This window comes from Nuphar pumila, chromosome 6 (assembly GCF_984573655.1).
Source record: "Nuphar pumila chromosome 6, dmNupPumi1.hap1.1, whole genome shotgun sequence".
NCBI lineage: Eukaryota > Viridiplantae > Streptophyta > Magnoliopsida > Nymphaeales > Nymphaeaceae > Nuphar > Nuphar pumila.
In genome coordinates, this window is record NC_143254.1 from 82,001,818 (window position 1) to 82,022,089 (window position 20,272).

Below are 20,272 nucleotides of genomic sequence, written 5' to 3' on the forward strand. Positions count from 1 at the left end.
CAAATCTTTTTAACAAGATTTGGCAGACAAATAAGATGCCTAATAAGTGGAGGAAGAGTACGTTGGTGCCTGTATATAAGAATAAGGGTGATATACAAGATTGCACAAACTATCGTGGTATAAAACTCATAAGTCATACTATGAAACTTTAAGAGAGGGTGATTGAGTCTAGGTTGAGGAAGGTTGTCATGATATCGGAGAATCAATTTGGTTTTATGCCCGGAAGATCAACTATGGAAGCTATACATCTTCTTAGACAACTTATTGAGAGAAATAGAGAGAGGAACAAAGATTTGCATATGATTTTTATTGATTTGGAGAAGGCATACGATAGAGTACCTAGGGACGTTCTCTGGTGGACAATGATGAAGAAAGGTATTTCTCTCAAGTACATTAGTATAATTAAGGATATGTATGAAGGAGCAGTAACCAATGTCCGCACTTGTGGAGGGGTGACAACCAATTTTCCTATAACGGTTGGGTTACATCAAGGATTTGCTTTAAGCCCTTTCCTATTTGCTATAATGATGGATGAGCTTACGAGATCAATTCAAGAAAATGTGCCATGGTGTATGTTGTTTGCTGATGATATTGTTTTGATTGATGAGTCTAGAGCTGGGGTTAAAGCTAAGTTAGAATTATGGAGACATTGGAAGCAAGAGGTTTTAAGTTGAGTAAGAGTAAGACAAAATATATGGAATGTCGGTTTAGTAAGCAACAAAGTAGTGATGGGAGTGTAGTGAAGCTTGGTGAGCAAGAAATACCGGTGGATGATTGTTTCAAATATTTGAGATCTATCATTCAGAAGTATGGAGAAATTGATGGAGATGTAAATCATAGGATAAAGGTTGGGTGGATGAAATGGAAAAGTGCAACTGGAGTGTTGTGCGATCGTAGAATTTCATTGCGGTTGAAGGGAAAGTTTTATAGGACGACTATTAGGCCCACTTTACTATATGGTACGGAATGTTGGGCTGCCAAGAGACATCATATTCAAAAAATGAGTGTAGCTCAGATGCGTATGCTTAGATGGATGTGTGGAAATACAATAAAAGATAAGATTCAGAACGAGGAGATATGTAAGAAGGTAGGCGTTGCACCCATTGAAAATAAGATGAGAGAGAATCATTTACGGTGGTTTGGACATATTCGACGAAGGTCTAATGATGCTCCAATTAGAAGGATGGAGAAATGGAAAAATATATTAGTGAAAAGAGGTCGGGGTAGGCCTAGGAAGACTTGGATGGAGATGATAGGAAAGGATATGAATGCTTTGAACCTCACTGAGGACATGGCATTGGATAGAAATGATTGGAGGAGAAGGATTCATGTGGAAGACCCAGAATGATTTTCTTTGTTGGTTCATATCGCCGACCCCAATTGTTTTGGGATGAAGGCGTAGTTGTTGTTGTTGTTGTAATTCTTTTACTAATAATATGTTTTCATTACACAAGTACAAAATTATGCATGCTTTCACAAAATATATTAATATACATAACTAGAATATACATATATATAATTGTATACACACAATATATATATATATATATATATATATATATTTCAATTATTCATAACATTCAGTATAATCAACAAAACATGCTTTCAACCTTTCGCAGAAGCACAATAACACATACATATAAAAATAACATATTACATAATTGATAATACTAAACATGCTTTCAAAATTTTATAGAAAAAATCATCAGAAACAAACACACACATATATAGAAAACATAATCAATTCAAATTAACTGTGCAAGATTTCAATGTTTCACATAAAAATCCCAAAAGCAAAGTATCACACACACACACACACACACACACACACACACACACACTTATATAGAATATATAAATATAAATATAATAACTAAGCATGTTTTCATGATTTCGCAGGACAAATCACACAAACACACACAAGTATATATAATTATATATATATATATACAAAAGATAATAATATGTATATATATAAGAATAATAAATGCCTAAATTGCCCTTGTGCCTAGGCGGAGGCAGCTTAGTCGCCGACTAGACACCTTAGTCGGTGACTAGTCGGCAAAATTGGTACCTTTTAAGGTACCCACCTAGGAATTGCAACGCCTAGGCATTTTACTGACCAACTAGGCGGACTAGTCGGTGCCTAGTCGGGGCTTTTGACTACATAGACCCCACATGCTAATAAGGAATGCCATTGGGCCGGCCCAGCCTGGCTCAATTAGGCCCCAATAAGGGCCTGACAGGCCCGACCCATCTCCTGGTCTGAGACAGCCCAACCCAGTTACAATGGGATTTGGTCCGGGCCCTTTAGTCCGCCTGTCGGGCTTGACCGGAGCTTCCCGGACAATAACACCCCTGTACTTCCAAGAACTAAAATAAGATTGAAAGCCATCCGCCAACCAATTTGATGAATAATCATAAATAAAGCCCGGGCCATACCTCTAATAATTAGTGAGCTGTAGCTTGATGGAGAAAAAACAGGTGCCTTTCAGATTTAAACATTTCAACAGTCCCAAAATGCCTCATGCCTGAGAGTTAAAAGGATGTCAGAGGATAGTTATTTCCACATGAGACCTTCGAGTTATATCTCTATTATACACAAAGTTCCAGTGCTGCAGAATAAGCAGACAAATTACAATACAACCTCATGTACATTGTGGAGAGCAATTACGAGATCCATCAGTCAATAACTAGACCTCCTTCCACATGATCTGAAAAACTCGATCAACTTATCATAGACATCACTTTTAGCATACGGGCTCAAAATGAAATCCATGTGACCATATGAGTCTACATAAAGCGACTCTGGCTCAGATTGCAACTCCTGGAGGGTATGGTTGATATCTGTTAGGTCTGCTAATGCATCCTGCCCACCATAAGCTATCCACAGCGGCAATGAATTTGGAATGTGAGAAAGATCAAAGGCAGGAGGGTTCAAAGTGCCATAAGATTTCAGGTTTCCCCACAGTCCGTAATCAAACCTTGAGAAAGTACCCTTTCGAATAACTGCCAGGAGAGAAATTTTACTAAAATAAGACTTCCAAAATAGAAGAAGCACCAAATTACTGAGACAGTTTGGATCTTCATGATCCTGAATAATGGCCAATTATATGCAAAAGCTTCCAACAAAAAATTAAATCCAACAATTTGCTGAATCCAATAAAATAAAATAAAATAAACAATATGGAAAAATGCTCTGTCAATGTCAACTATGAAAGAACTTTACCTTCCATCTTAAGACAAGACTGATGACAACTATTAAGAAAGTGAAATCCTAGACCTTACAAGCAGCAAATGTAGAGAGTGACCCTAAGAAGATATTGCTACAAGTAACTCATCTTGGGAACAAGTTTGTCCACATCCTAAGGTGCATGAACTACGGATGCCATTTTTCCACACAACATGCATAAGCATATCTCGCCTTTGGAGAAATCCACAATACCCATAAAGTGGGAAGATTAAGGCCCAACAGGCTGCAGAGAATGCCTAATCTGCAACTAGACTGGTCTGGCTTTCATCGTGCTCAGGCTAGGGACGGATCTTATCACCGGGCTAAGACCCAAGACCCTGTACATATGTTCAAGGATGGGCTTAGGCCAGAACCATTTGAGTGTTAAAATATGATGTATATTTATATATATATATATATATATAGATTACGACACATACAAATATATATGATATACATATGTCTATGTGTCTATCTATATATATAAATATATATATTTATTTTGTAATACCCGATAGGGATAATTCTGTCATTTCACCTGTACACGCATATCATTGATATGCTTTTCTTTCTTTTCTTTCTTTTTTCTTTATTCTTTTTCTTTTTACTTTTTAGTTTTTCTTTTTATTCATTTGAGAGGGGTCCACATAGAGTCGTTGGACCCCTCCAACGGTCATAAATATGACTGTTGGAGGGGCTCCAACGACTCTATGGGAGCCCCTCCTTGGGTCCCTTGCTGTGTATAAATAAGGGGCATGGCCCCATGTATTTCTCAAGCTTCTTGTGAAGCATTCTATGAGTGAAATATATTTTTTTACCTCTTTGTGTGCTTAACCACTTTTTGTAGTTTATTTTGCCCATTTGTGGCCTCTTGTGTATGTGCGTGCTTCCGTGTTTTCGCTTGGAGACTTCGCCTCTTTCATTTGGCACTTCATTACATGGTATCAGAGCCTTGGTTAAGAAGGCTTCATCGGATCCTCTCTTGACAAGTAATACCTCTCCTCTCTCTTGTCTTAAAAATTCTTTTTCTATAAATGGCCAACAAAGATGCAAAAATCGATCTCTCATTCAAATTGGATGGGACCAATTACCGCATGTGGGCGGCCGCTATGAAAAATAATCTCAAAGGTAAAAAGCTTTGGGGTTACGTATGTGGAACCATTCCGGAACCACAATTGAAGTTAACTAAGTTTGAAGGAGATGAGGAAAAAGCATTGAACGAAGAAGAAAAAGAAAAAGTTATTCTTGATTACTCTTCTAAAATAGAAGATTGGGAAAGTAAGCATGCTAAAATCTTAGCATGGTTCATGAACAATGTTGAATTGAAGATTTATGCAAATCTTGCAAAATTCAAAAAGGCTAATGAAGCATGGTTTTTTATGAAAGGCATGTACACCCAAAGAGACCTTGCTAGGCATTTTTTTCTACAAGAAAAGGTAAGAGCTACCAAGCAAGGTGATATGAGTATTAGGGACTACTATAGTGCCTTATCCTCTTTATGGGATGAGTTTGTCCTTCTCGAACCGCAATGGGAAGGAAGTGCTATTGCCATGAGACAAGAGCAAATGGAAAAAGAGAGGTTCTTTCAATTTATTCATGGGCTTCGTCCCGAATTTAAGCAAACTTAGAGGATCTCTTCTTCATAGGGCCTCTACTCCTCTAAGCGATATTTTGGCCGACTTATGTCAAGAAGAAACCCGTTTAGCCTTGAAAAGAGATGTTGATGAAGTGCATGTCGTGTCTAGACCCGGCAACAATGTAAGATCATATAAACCACCACATTTTTTGAAGAATAATGGTGGTGGAGGAAGAAAAATCATTTGTCATAATTGTAATGAACCGGGCCATATTCGTCCCGATTGCCCTAAATTCAAAAAGGTGGCTTCCGTGGGGGAAACTCCTCCAATCATCAATGAAGATTCAAAGAAGGATGGTGACATAAAGGAGTCCATCGCTCATCTAACCGAAACTCTTCAACAATTTATAAAGATGAACGCCTCTACATCATCCTCTTCACCTTCCACTTCCGGTGCCGCCATCTCCTCCTTTCCAGGTATGACTTCTTGGATTCTTGACTCGGGTGCCTCTTTCCATATAACTCCAAATGCATCACTTTTGTCAAAACCAAGTCTCAATAAATTCAAATCATATGTATCCACCGCCGATGGAACATCTTTGAATGTTGAAGGCATTGGAAATCTTGAGAAAACTTCTGACCAAAACAAAGAATTTTTTGTTCCCAAAATCCGAATTATTCCAAAACTTAATCTAAATCTTTTTTCCGTCTCTCAAATTACCGATTTTGAATGTAATATCTCATTTTCACCAACCCATTGCTATGTGCAGGATCTCCGATCCGGGAAGCGGATTGGGCAAGGCCATACAAGAGGGGACCTTTACTATATGGATTTTTTGTCTTTGTCATCCAAATCATTTTGTAATCATGTTCAATCCAAAGATATTGAGACTTGGCATAAGAGACTTGGACACCCTAGTATTTCCAAGTTGTACCTTTTTCCATTTTTGGAAAAATTTTGTAATACAAATACATTTACATGTAATGATTGTATTCTTGGGAAAATTCACTCTCTTCCTTATTCACATAGTAATTTTGCATCAAAAAGGCCTTTTGAACTTGTGCATTCCGATGTATGGGGACCGGTACCCGTTATGTCCAAAGGGAGCTATTCTTACTATGTTTCTTTTATTGATGATTTTACTAGGTAGACATGGGTTTACATTATCAAGAATAAATCCGATGTCTTCACTAATTTTAAAGAATTTCACGCTCTTGTTCAAAATCAATTCCAACATAATATAACCATTTTTAGATCTGACTCGGGAGGTGAGTACATGTCTAAAGATTTTCAAAATTATTTTAAAACAAATGGAATTTTGCACCAACGATCTTGTCCTAAAACTCCGCAACAAAATGGTCTTGCGGAAAGGAAACATAGGCATTTAATTGAAACCACAAGAACTCTTCTTGTGTCTAAAAATGTTCCTAAAAACTTTTGGGCCGAAGCTCTTCTTACCGCAATATATCTTGTAAATCGTATGCCCTCTTCTTCTTTAAAAAATGTTTCACCCTTTGAAAAATTATTTAAAATTACTCCAGATTTTAATAGACTAAGAATCTTTGGATGCAAATGTTGAACAAGATAAGTTGTCACCTAAAGCTCTTGAATGTGTGTTCATTGGCTATGGTGAGAATAAAAAAGGCTATAGATGCTATGATATTCGAAACAATAAACTGTATGTGTCAAGAAATGTAAACTTCATTGAAGAACAAAATGGTTTTGATATCCACACATCTAAGGAAGACATCGATTATTCTTTTTTATTCGACTTAGCTCCTAGAATTGAGTCCCCTGAGGCAATTATTTGTGATACTACTTGTGATGGCACTTTACATTATAATGATATACCACAACATGATAATGTTTCCCAAAATGAAAACCTTAATGATATAAATGTATATACCCGACGGTTAGGAAATGAACATCAACCTGCTATTGACAGATACTCTCAAGACTTCTCTTTAGAAGAATCTATGGACAACAATCCACCTAGGAGATCTTCTCGTACTAGTAGGCCACCACAAAAATTTGTGTCTTATGAATCTTTCTCTCCGAATTATAGGGTTTGTCTCATGTTAATACATTCGTATCATGAGCCTACCTCATTCAAGAAAGCTAAAGATCATCCACATTGGATTGAGGCTATGAAAATCGAATTAGAGGCTCTGAACAAAGCCCAAACCTGGAGCATTATTCTTCAACCTTTAGGAAAAAAGGCAATTGGGTGTAGATGGGTATATAAAGTCAAAACCAAATGTGATGGGTCTCTTGAAAGATACAAAGCTCGCTTGGTTACAAAAGGCTACGCCCAAGAATATGAGATTGATTATTAAGAAACCTTTGCTTCTGTAGCCAAAATGACTAGTGTACGAACCCTAATTGCTTTAGCATCCATCAAACAATGGCCGATATATCAACTTGATGTTAAAAATGCGTTCCTAAATGGAACTCTGTGTGAAGAAGTTCTTATGGACCCTCCGTCGGGTCTTGAAATTGGGAAAGGCAATATTCTAAAATTAAACAAAACTCTCTATGGTCTTAAACAAGCACCAAAAGCTTGGTATGATCTTTTTAGCAAAGTAGTTCTTGATAATGGTTTTTCCTCATGTTACACAGATACTGCTTTGTTTGTTAAATCTTCTAATGGATACATAACAATTTTGTTGTTATATGTTGATGACATGATTATCACAGGTAATGATAAGAAAGGTATTGACCTTATTAAAAATATTCTTAAGAAAAATTTTGATATGTCTGATCTGGGTTTTCTAAGGTATTTCTTAGAAATTGAAGTTGCATACTCCCCCAAGGGGTATGACCTATCTCAAATGAAGCTTGCCTCTGACATTATTGCTAAGTCTGGGCTGACAGATGACAAAAGGGTGGAGACTCCAGAAGTGATCAATGTCAAGATGAGAGCCAGTGATGGCACTCCTTTAGCAGACCCCACGCCTTACCGTCAATTGATTGGATCTCTAACATATTTATCTATCACCAGACCTGACATTTCACATGCAGTTCATAGTGCAAGCCAATTTCAGACTGCTCCTACTACTACTCACATGGCAGCATTAATGAGGATTATCAGATACTTAAAAAATTCCATAACTAAGGGAGTATTCTTATCCTCTTCATCACCTCTTACTTTACTTGCGTATACTGACTCCGATTGGGGGGGTAACCCCGATGATCGTATTTCTACCACAGGTTATTGTGTGTTTCTTGGTGAGTCACTTATCTCCTGGAGGTGTAAGAAGCAGCATAAAGTTTCTCTCTCATCTACCGAAGCAGAATATCGTGCGATGGCCACTACCACAACTGAGATTATATGGCTAAGAAGCTTACTTAAAGATATGGGTGTCTCATTCTCAACTCCCTCAAAGTTGTGTTGTGACAACAAGAGCTCTATCTATATTGCCAACAATCACACTTTTCATGAACGAACGAAGCATATTGAGATGGACTGTCATTATGTTCGTGATGAGTTCTTACGGGGCACCATTCAACTCCCATATGTTCCTACCGAATATCAGTTGGCAGACTTCTTCACCAAAGCTTTGCCATCGCCTCGCTTCTACTTCCTCCTTAGCAAACTCTCGGTGATTTCACCGTGTGTTTGAGGGGGGGTGTTAAAATATGATGTATATATATATATATAGATTACGACACATACAAATATATATGATATATATATATATGTCTATGTGTCTATCTATATATATAAATATATATATTTATTTTGTAATACCCGATAGGGGTAATTCTGTCATTTCACCTATACACGCATATCATTGATATGCTTTTCTTTCTTTTCTTTCTTTTTTCTTTATTCTTTTTCTTTTTACTTTTTAGTTTTTCTTTTTATTCATTTGAGAGGGGTCCACATAGAGTCGTTGGACCCCTCCAACGGTCATAAATATGACCGTTGGAGGGGCTCCAACGACTTTATGGGAGCCCCTCCTTGGGTCCCTTGCTGTGTATAAATAAGGGGCATGGCCCCATGTATTTCTCAAGCTTCTTGTGAAGCATTCTATGAGTGAAATATATTTTTTTACCTCTTTGTGTGCTTAACCACTTTTTGTGGTTTATTTTGCCCATTTGTGGCCTCTTGTGTATGTGTGTGCTTCCGTGCTTTCGCTTGGAGACTTCGCCTCTTTCATTTGGAACTTCATTACATTGAGCCCATCAGAGCATTTTCTTAACAGATACATGAGAGCTAGCTGAATCACTTTTCAGGACACGCAAGTCCAGGGTCTAATCAGCCCTCAACTTGCACATGCAGCCTGAAACCATCTATCCAGGCTGACACTTGATGACCCATCAGGTGCCCCGTCAGGGCCAACTGGATGTCTACCTCATAACATGCATGCGTGTTGCCAATGTTTGTGCTACACATATTATCCAAGTCTGACATAATTTATGAAAATTCGAGACTTACCCAAAATGAGTAATATTTCTTTGCCCAAGCAACATGGCCACCTGTGGGTAAAATGCCCCTAGGCACTTCAGGCTGACAGGTTTTGATTTCCAATACATGAGCGTCTGGTTAAAGGGTAAAACTAGACATCCAGAAGCTCCGAATTGGTAATCAGAACCTGCCAACCTGAGAAACCTAGCGTGCACAGAAGAAAGAATATACAACCAACTGTTTGCAGGCCATCGACGACTTCATCTGAACTATTCAACTATGTTCAAACCAAGGGTTCATTAGTCTTCTAAAATTCAAACGTCATAAATGAAAGTCTATTTTTAACATCATTTGGAGCTACCCATTAAATGGTAACTCATTTATAGACAATATTTATGAGGTCAGAATTTTAAAATTTATATCTAAGCATTGAAATTAATACCATGGTCCACCTGATGACATAGATGCTCTATGTAAAACTAGTTGCAGCATCCCCCTTCTCACTCTCTTTTTTATATACATAAGTTAACTTCCATGGCTGCTTTTGGAAAATAACAAGTTTACACAAATTTAAACCCCTAACCCATATAAAATGACATGGTCTCCTGATGCATTAATTGTCAACACCATTTTAATAATTTTATAAAAAAAAATCACGTTAAGGATTTCCATAGTACAATTAATCTGTCTCTGACACTTTATAAAATACTAAAATAACACGATTGTGACAATCACAGAATAACTAAAATTACCAGAACCACCTGTCATTTTAAAATTTTTGCTAGGGGTAAAAAATTTGGGTGAACTTGTTGATATCCATGAAAGGTAGTAGAAGTCAAATAGGGCTACCCAAAATTCCAAGTGTGCACCTCAACACTATAGGATCTTCTAATATATATATATATATATATATATATTAATTCTAGCATATACAACAGTTACTTTATTTTGAGTATCCTGTGATAATTATGCATGTATTGATGAAAGCAAAGAAGGCTTATTGGAGTAAAATGGTGTTGTCTTCAACTATAGGATATTGATTGTGCAAGCATGCAAGCATAAACATGCCTAACACTCATAAAACTAACAGAATTTTTTCCCGCTTCTGAAGCATGCCTGATCATTTTATGAGAAAATGAAGATTGCAGAAGAGGGCCCCTTTCATAATCCAACAACCATAAACTCATAAAGCTAGCTATTGAAGAGATTATTTTGAGAAAGAATCTATCAAACAGGTCCAAGAGCATACTTTGGAATAGATGCTTAAGGTTTTTGGTTGATGAAGGATGAGGTTCATATTTAAGATAGTGATCCACACGAGTGTTGTTGAAGCAACAATTTTTCCCTGCAAAAAGTACTCTGAATTAATTATCATGAAGTTTTCATGAGCTGGTAAACAAATTTTATGTAGGAAATAAAAATTAGCAATCTCTGTCAGACAAATTATAATATAAACCATGCATATTAAATGCATTTTAGTTCTCACCAGAGACAAGAATAACAAGATTTCACACACACATGCACGCACATAAATACATAAACATAACCTAGACAAGGATATGAGTATCAGTGCTGAACATGTGTAGTGCCAGAACCATTGAATTTTGAAAAACTAGATAATTAGACATACACAAACAGACGTACACATATGCACACAAAAAAGACATACCTGAACTTCAAAGAAGGGATCTCAGACTATAATGCAATGTAATAAGATTATAAGACCAAAAATCAATAAAACACTAGTATGTTATTGACTGTTTCTTTGATGAAGCAAATAAAACCACAAAGATTATGTTCAATCCAAGTCACTATGACGCTTGCAATCTTTGACTATACAAACAAAATGAAATCATGTAAATTTAATTAAAAAAAGTAAGAATACAGGTCTAACAAAGCAAAGCCATGGCAGGCATTTCCATTCTACAAGCAACAACTTCATTGCTTATACAGAGCAGTACTGCACCAGGAGTGCTGGCATAAAACATGGTTGAAGAGCGTCAAACTCACTGATCACTGAACTATTGAGCTAGAAGTCATAGGTGCAAGCTAGTGCATGAGATATAGTAAACAAAATAGCAAATATCTAATGCAATATTTTTTTTTATGGTTCATTTAACTCAAAGTTCATAGGAAGAAAGGAGGTAATTTAAGGACCCTATCAGACTCATTAGGCCAACCATTGAACTAACTGGGTATTCACCTTATCATTGATAATTTCATAATTAAATCAGCAAGGTGCTTTAACAATAAAAGTCATACTTCCAAGTTCCATCTAACAACCAGAACAAAGATCTAAACCTAACATCAGAAAATAGTGTGAATAGATGTCAATATCCACATTGACATGTTTGACACCATTACAGCCAGACATCATATGTTTTGGATAACTTTGGACAGGATCTTCAATTACAAAAGATCCTGCACCACACACACACACACACACACAAACACAGAGAGAGAGAGAGAGAGAGAGAGAGAAACCTGTTATAGATGACAATAAATCACTACAGTTAATGTGGCCATCACATATAGATTCCAGTACTTGGATGCCTATATCACTGGAATAACATATCCAATATCCACAAGTTAAAGCACGATAAATCAGTAATTCGATGATATAACTCTGCATAAAAAACATAATCATACCTCCGGAAGTCAAGCCGATGCATGCCCATTGCCAACAGCATCTGGTGCAAAAATAAATAAATAAATAAATAAAACATCATTGAAAATGTCTAATGACTAACATCTCCAACATGCTACCCAGGTGAACATACCTGATCAAGATGCATGCTAACAGCTCTAAGAACAAAGTGGGAACTGATATGATCCAGATATGATATAGGACATAAAAGAGATGCAGCTGCAACCATCTCTGCTATGTCTGGCTGAGTAAAGGCTGATAAAGCCATTATAGTTCCCTATAAATAGAAGAAGAAGCTTAGCTTTTGTGCTTAACAAACCAAACAAGGAAAACAACCTCAGAAATTTAGATGAAGAAATAACCTGTGAATGCCCAACAAAGAAAACTTTAGAATTTGTCATCGAATGAACATAATCAATCATAGTTGAAAGGTCATACAGAGCCAGTTCCTCCCAACTCCAATCCCAGAACTCCTGGAACACGAAACAGTAAACTAACTGTAGATTCCATAAAAGATGAATATGTACAAGGACCATAAAAAACCTCCAAAACCACCCAACACTACGTCATGCTGACATGGCTGCATTATGCAGTATAGCTACCTTTTACGGAGTTTTTGTTCATAAAAAAAAGTATACATGTGAGGTAGACCCTAGATCTGCACAAATGATTAAAAATGTTTTCCCTAAATGATGGCCATAAAGCTATTGTTAATATTATGACACTACATTGAATAGAATGGAAGTATACCTTGTTACTTTCAGAAAGGGAAATATGACCATGGCTCCAACGTGTACCACGTACGTTTCCAACCCACACATCAAAACCAGAATCAGCAAGGATAAACCCCAAGGACTCCTCAACGGAATTTGCAAACCAAGTATCCCCACCCTAACATAGAAATGTTCAAAATATTACGTAACAATCTAATGCAATAAAATATAAAAACATATAGATATCAATATATGATTGTAGATTCTCATGATTTCTTGCCATTAAAAAAATGAGGAAAATCTGAGATATCATGTTCATATATAGTTCAGCCTACGTGGATTGTGAATGTGTATGCATGTGCATGCGTGTTTGTGCACACATGAGAGAATGTGGATTGTGGATGGATAGGTGGTTGGATGTCGTTCTCTTTTATTCTTTTGAATTCTATTATTAATTTATGGTAGTTGCCTAAATATTCCTAAGCTCTTTCAAGGAAACTAATTTTTCTAAACTCCCCTTGAGAAGTACCTTGCCAATAGCAAGGTAAAAAAAGGTACCTTTTAGGAGTACTTTAGAAAAATAAGTTTCCTTGAAAGAGCTTTGGAACACACACACACAAAAAAAAAAAAAAACTATACATGGAGCACCAATTACATTTTCCAGGTCATTTAATGAGATTCAATCCAAAGGCCCACATGTAATGAACTATAGGTTTAAGCATTAATGGAATTGATCATGCATACATTTTAGAGTTTAATTCATATTAAACTATGCATGATTTCCTAGAAAAATGTATTAAAAATCCAAGTTTGTTGTTAGTTTCGAGAAAATGTGCAAAAAGAATAAAAAAATAGAAAATGAATGAAAAATAAGTTTATTTTACAATTTATGTCGTAGTTTAGTATTTGCAATTAATTGAGTGAGAAAAATAATAAAAAATGTTTTGAATTAGTTTTAGCCGTAGCAAAGGGTTGTAGATAATATTTTTTGTGAAGGGGTGGTTTTTAAAATTTTCAGAAACTAATGGGGCTTCTGTGAAAAAAATCAAATAACAAACTTTCTTTAAAGCCTTCACGAAGAGGGAAGAAGCAGGGGGTCTCCTCTCATTACGCAAGTCGCTCCTCTCTCCTTCCCCTTCCTTCCCATCCAGAACCCTATGTTTCCCCTCTTCCCCTTGTCTCTTTCTTCCTTCCCTCTCTTTCCCCTTCTTCTTTCCTTCCTCACCAGTGGAGAAACCTAGTCTGGCGGCAGCGCAAAGGGGGAGGACCCCTTCTTTCCTAACCCCTCACGGTTTGGTAAGTTTCTTTCCTTCTTCTTCTTCTTCTTCCCTCTTCTCCTCTTTAAGTTTGTGCTTTAGGATTAGTTTGATTTGATTAAAAACGAAAAAAAAAGAGATAAAAATTGGTTGATAAAATGGATGTTTACATTTCACATTCTTGATTGCTTTGATTCTGCGTTTTATCTTCAATCAGCGTTTTAATTTGTGTTTGTTCTGCATTTTGATTGTTTGATGTTATTCATTCAATGTACTCATGTTTTTTTAGTTTAGTTTCTGGCATTTCCAATCCAGCGTTGTTCCATTTTTTATTGCATTTCATTTTCATTGCAGCTTCATCTTCTGTTCATCACATTCATCATTCTTTTCTCTGAATCACATTGCTGCATCTCGTGTAGACTTAGCATCACAATAGCAGCATCTGCATCGTCTGAGCATTTGTTCTTTTTCTCTGCATTGAATAGCAGATACATTTGATTTCATTTTCATCTGCATCATGTGATTTCATTGCATCTCTCTATTTCACGGCCGTAGATTAGCATTTCAGTCCAGTATTTCATCACATATTTCACAGATTTCATGGATCTGCCGTGAAAATCTGGATCTGTTGTGAACTCCATCGCCTGCTGCATTGCATCGTCTTCTCCATCTGCATCATCTCATTGCATGTTGCTTCTGCATTTGCATTCATCTACATGTTTTGATTTCAATTTCATCTGCATCATCCCTGCATTATCTGCTTTTTGTTTAATCTCATTGCTGCATCATCTGTTCATTCTGCATCAGAGCATTTCCTTTTCTCTGCATTTTTCCCTTTTACCTGCATCTCATATTTGCGGTTTCTTGCATTGTTTTTATTTCAGTTCATTATCTGCCGTGTGTTCATTTCTGCAAATCATTGGTTTTAATCTTATCACATTTGTTCTTTTAGTTTCTGCAATTTCATATTTTTTCATTTGCATTTTGTTTTCCACAATTCGGTGTGTTAGCATTCCCTAATTTTCCTTTTCCTTGAAAGTCATTTCTGAGTTCTGTTATTTCCTTCTCGTATTAACTCTTGCAATCTGTTTTGCGCTTTTATTGTGTACTATTCGCTGCACTCTAATTCGTTGCCAGCATTGCATTTCTTAGCTTACTTCTGCACCATTCCATTTCATATAGTATGTATATTTGTAATTGTTCTTTTTAGGCTCATAGTGCATTTCAATTGTGTGCATTCCTTGAATTTTGTTATTTCATGTTTTGAAATTCCATTTCACATTTTGTCATTCCATCTTCAATTTCACAATTTCGTAGTTGCATTCACTTAGGGCATTTACTTTCTTCGCTTACGTAGTCATTTGCATTTCACGTAGTGCTTTTACTTAGTTATAGCATATTCTAGCAATTAGTTCATTTTTGCATTTACGTTCTTTTGAGCATAGGTAGTAGTGTTCCTCTTGTGCTGCTCGTGTGCTTGAGTTGTGCAGGAAGGCGTGGAGCAGGAGCAAGCCAGAGATATTCTTTGGCGCGTGTTTGACAGGTGACACAAGGCGCGAGTGCAGAAGACTCTTTTTGTTTTTCTTTTAGAATTTAGGAATTTAATTCAATTTTTGGGTTTGTAATAAAACCATTTTAAACCCTCTGCGTAGGGTATCATTTGTTGTAATAAGTAGTTCATTTTCGTACTTTTCAATTTTGGCAATAAAGAATAGTTAATTGTGTGTTTGAATACAAAGTATTGCCCGTTCTCTGAGTTCGACCCGGTCTCTACCACTTGTGAGAACCGGTTTTATATTTGGTGTCTGGTTTTCACATTGCTTTTCACTTAAAAATATTTTCGAAAAATATTTCATAAAACAAAAAGACATCAGGAATCCCTAAATGATGGTTATGAGTGGTTATGATGATATACATACAGTACATAATTCCTCAGACTTCATATACATGGAGCATCCATGACATTTTCCATGGCATTTAATCAGATTTGACCCGGAGGATCATACTTAATGAACTATAGGTTTAAACTTTAAACATAGATGGCATCCATAAATGATGGTACTTATGATGGGTTACAATCATATGCATACAGTACATAACTCCAAAGAGTTCATGTAGGTGCATCACCTGAAAGAGCCCATGTTGTAGAAAAACAGCAGGGCCAGGGTCAGATTTAACCACTTCTCGTCCATTAGGAATGTGTTGGATGGCCAATAAGTAACCATCCTTTGTCTCAACCTGCAAAAGAAGCCCAACATCATTGGATTAAGAACAACATTCACATGTAACAAGATTCCTAGCCTTGATTGACAATTAGTGCAGCAAAAATAGAATTCAAGAATTTCTGGATCAAGTTTCATTGCCATTTGTTTCATATGATGGTTTCACATCTCTTCAGAGGAACCAAGCACTGCTTAAGTTCCAGTTAGCCAAAGCAACCAAATGACCAAGCATAAACAGACTACGATGCATTCATTGGATCTCAAAGTTACTCAATCTACCTAGTCAAGTATCCAGAATAGCATAAGCACTTCAATCAGTAAACTTACAAGAGTGTACAATGGCTGCCACATAGGGTGGAATTCACACATTGCTAATGAATATGACAAAAGAAAGATGTGCAGTTTCTCACTTTTCATCTCAACAATGTTGTTCTATTGTTTACAAATGAAATGTTAGTGTAGCAATCTTGCTCAGGCTGAGTTAGGGCCTTTCTCCTATCCTGGGTTCAAGAAGGATCAATCGATCAAGCCATATTTCCCCTTACATTTCATTTTTATTAATTTTAGGTATTTGTAGAATTCTAAGATTGACCTACCACCATTAGCTACTTTTCTTTTCTGTAACAATTCTATTTGCATCTAAGGAAAAACTGCATAATAGCAAATGGATGACATATGAATTCCAGTCTGTTCTGCTAGGCATTAGGTCATGGAACACAAAAATACTAAACTACATGAAGAGACCAGACGTTAGAAAAGGAAAGAAGAAGAATTGACCAAATATTTCTTGAATGGAGTCATTCTAATAACAAGAAAAAGCCGTTTCCAAGAAAGTCTTCCAGTTCCATCATAGACAAAGGTACCAACAGAAAACAGAATACCATCACCGGAAGAGAGAGAGCCAACAATCAACTGCCAAAGCTTGGAAAACAAAAGCATTAGTTTTCCTCAACGATTGATTATCAGAGATTGTTAGCGTGAGAAGCCTACACCTCTTTCACTGGATCCACAGAACTTTTTTGAAAGGGGAAAAGAAAAACATATTCTATAATAATTCCCGTGCCCACATATGTCGCAAAAAAGCACTATCATCTTTCTTCCATAGCGCACACAAAGGGCGTCTATTAATTAATTTAAACCTCCGCCTTAAATTAACACCGAATTGATTGACCTATCTCAAGTAAATGATCTTCTTTCCTGGAAAATTGTCATTGATTGTCCTATCTCAAGTAAATGATCATCTTTCCTGGAAAAAGGGCTCCGAATAGACAATATGTCCAATAGTTTGCTACTCCGTCCACAAACCAAAGACGGAAAACGACCCGCTTAATCGCAAAGCCCTAAATCAGCAGAAAGCCAAAAACACAAAGAAGAAAAAAGCCAAACAGCATTCTCGGAAAAGCAATTCCACGATGAAATTCGAGCCCGATGTCCGAAGGAAACCGAAGATAAACAAGGTGAGAGCGCGACGAGAAACTTGGACAAGAAATTCGAAGATGAAGAAAGGGAATCAAAGGAGGCGAAGATCGAACATAAAAAGATGGAGAGCAAGGATTTTCTCACAGCGTGCTCGGTGCAGGGATAACCGAGGGGCCTGATGACGGTGGCGCAGAGCCCGTCGTTCCGCGCGCCTGGCCCGCCGATCGTCGTCTCCGCAGAGACGAGGCAGCCGAAGTCGACAGGCAATAGACAGAAGAAGAAAAAGAAGAAGAAGGAGAGGAAGAGATGGCCGGAAGACGGCGACGGCCGTTCCTCCTCCTCCATCTCCGACCGACCCCTATGCCTCTGCGTAGAAATTTCTGAAACAGAATTTCCAGATAAAATGAGTACGCGGGACGCAACGTTTTTTCTTCTTCTGGAAGACACTATGTTTCGTTTAAAGAACAAGTCCCCCATATTTCTCTGCAACGTGTGTAGTTTATTGAGTTATCTCCCTAAAATACCTTGGTCTGTTACTTTAATGAAATGACTATGAGTTTACGATTGGCAGAGGAGCTTGACTTTTCGGAACAAATTAGAGTCACCTGAATGAGTTTTTCCGGGTTGGAGATCTTTTCATTACGGGGTTTGGTGGGAAACGATGATTATTAGCTAGTGTAATTTAATTTTTTTATTCCAATTATATTTTTTTACCTAAGGTTTAAGACGTCGGATTTGAGTAAACTACGGATATGCCACTGAAGTTCTCGACAAAACAGCTGCCTTTCGGGGATCATCCCATTTCTTTCGGGAATTTGTCGTTATTTGTTATTTGTAATAGAGAGGAATTTATAATGTGATTAAAAATTAGTTGATGAATATAAAAGTTAAAAGTACTTGATCAACTTCAATTTTATCTATTTTTTTTCATAATTGGTTTAAGAGATGCGGAATAGGTTAATGCTTCGTCTTTCTTGAACTCCGTTTTCCTATGTTTATACTCTAATATATCCAACTAAACAAGGCATTATATATATATATATATATATATATATATATATATATATAAGGCCAACAAATAAGCTTCTAAGCATTTTTGCCATGCCTTTTTTTTTTCCTTACCAAGGGAAACACTTTTTTTTCCTGCCACACACTTTTTTAATACTATTGAATATGCATTTCCATTATTAGGAAACACATTTTCCATACTTGGTCCAAGTGTTTTCCATCCATGGTATATATGTTTTTCATGTTTATTTTCATTCATTTATTATGCTATTAAGGTTTTTCTTCTTCTTGATTGTTTTCCATTCATTTCCAAGTTGTTTAGCGATTTGTTTTATGATCAGTTTCTTGGTTATTTCTTGTTTCTCATTTCATATGCGCCTTAACCAATGGGGGGCTCCGCTTGTCTGGTAGGAGAAGCTATTTGTCGAAAAAAAAAAAACATACTAATTATCAGCAAAATCCATGAAACCTTGTTTTTTTACCTTGCATTTTTTACCCATGGGTTTGTTTGATTAAGTGATTCTTGGGGGCGTGTTCGCTTAGTCGCAGCTTGGAATGCTGTGAAATTGTCCCTGTGAATGTGTCACATGAACATTCTGAGTCATGAGTTTCTTATTTTTTATTTTGGTTTGTGTGAAAATATGTCATGTCAATGGAGGATGAGACACCAAGGGTGGGGCCTGTGTGTGTCACCAAAAGTAGAAACTCATCTACGGGCATGCGTTTTTACAGGGCCCACAGTAAAATCGTACATTTCTGTGAAAGCCCTCGATGGGTGTGCCATTTTACATGTTGGAGGTGGGTTTTCCCCGAAAACGGTTATCGTGAAGGGGTCCGATTTCATTTCTGCACCCCATCCCCCAAGGAGAGAAGAATCATAACTAAAGAGTTCACAATTAGTTCATACTTTCATAAAAAGGTTAAAACAATTCTAAATCTCTAATACAATTCTTTATAGGACTCGAAAAAAGAGTACTCCAAGTTAGCAGCATCAGATTATCACCAAAATAAATTGCTCAATGACATTCTCAACTTTGGGGCAAAAACGGTACTCCAAGGTAGGCCAACACATGCATAATGGAACCATTCCCTTCCTTCACACTGTCAAATAAAGAACCATTAGTCTGAATCTCAAATAAAATCACGAAAGCACAAAAGACAATGGACATGCAGAACTCTCAATCACTGTTACAATGTGCATGCATGTCCAACTTCATCACATGATGCATTTTACATATAAGAAAATCAATTCACACACAAAACAAACTTATTGCAGCTAATAAGTGTTTGCACAAAAAAATTTGAAAGAGTCACTCGTGACACTATATAATTTCATCTCCATTCAGAAGCAAGTAGGACTTATAACCTTAAAAAAGTTTTTTTTTCTTTTGTTTTAAAAAATATTGGAAAAAAGAGAGTCAAATGATAGGAGTCAAGAATAACAAAAAATTAGAATGATCTGCAACACAAATATCATATTACATAAACAACACTATGTCATCAATTAAAACGTCTAAAATAGTAACACCCTTATCTGGGACCTCTCGAGTTCGGGTTCTTAAGTATTACTTCATAGAGGGAAGAGTCCAAAGTGAACACAATGAAACCATGGCATAATTTTTTTTTTCTTAAAACAACATCATAGTTTCATAATCAAAAGCCCTCTCAGGCTACATCATTCATACATATATTGTTCGAAAAAAATTGACTTTCCCACAAGTGTGAATCGATGGAGGCAATACAGCGATGACAGTGGAAGAAAGGTAAACCAACAACGAAAACAAAAG

At 36.7% G+C, this 20,272-nt stretch overlaps 1 protein-coding gene across 2 annotated transcripts; it reads right to left on the reverse strand.

Annotated features, from left to right (window-relative positions):
• Nucleotides 1-2,466: 2,466 nt before the first annotated feature.
• Nucleotides 2,467-17,947, reverse strand: LOC149834956 (lipase 1). 2 transcript variants are annotated; one of them, XM_090011617.1, is made up of 9 exons: nucleotides 17,622-17,947; nucleotides 15,964-16,074; nucleotides 12,618-12,758; nucleotides 12,230-12,340; nucleotides 12,001-12,144; nucleotides 11,870-11,910; nucleotides 11,705-11,781; nucleotides 10,470-10,565; nucleotides 2,467-3,009 (listed from the first exon to the last, which is right to left on the reverse strand). In XM_090011617.1, exons 1-9 carry the CDS (start codon nucleotides 17,820-17,822, stop codon nucleotides 2,687-2,689), a joined length of 1,245 nt encoding a protein of 414 aa, XP_089867743.1. In that variant the 5' UTR covers nucleotides 17,823-17,947; the 3' UTR covers nucleotides 2,467-2,686. The 2 variants fall into 2 exon arrangements, with proteins under 2 accessions (XP_089867743.1, XP_089867744.1); XM_090011618.1 differs by lacking the exon at nucleotides 12,230-12,340 and having other exon boundaries at nucleotides 17,622-17,864.
• Between the last annotated feature and the right edge of the window lie 2,325 nt (nucleotides 17,948-20,272).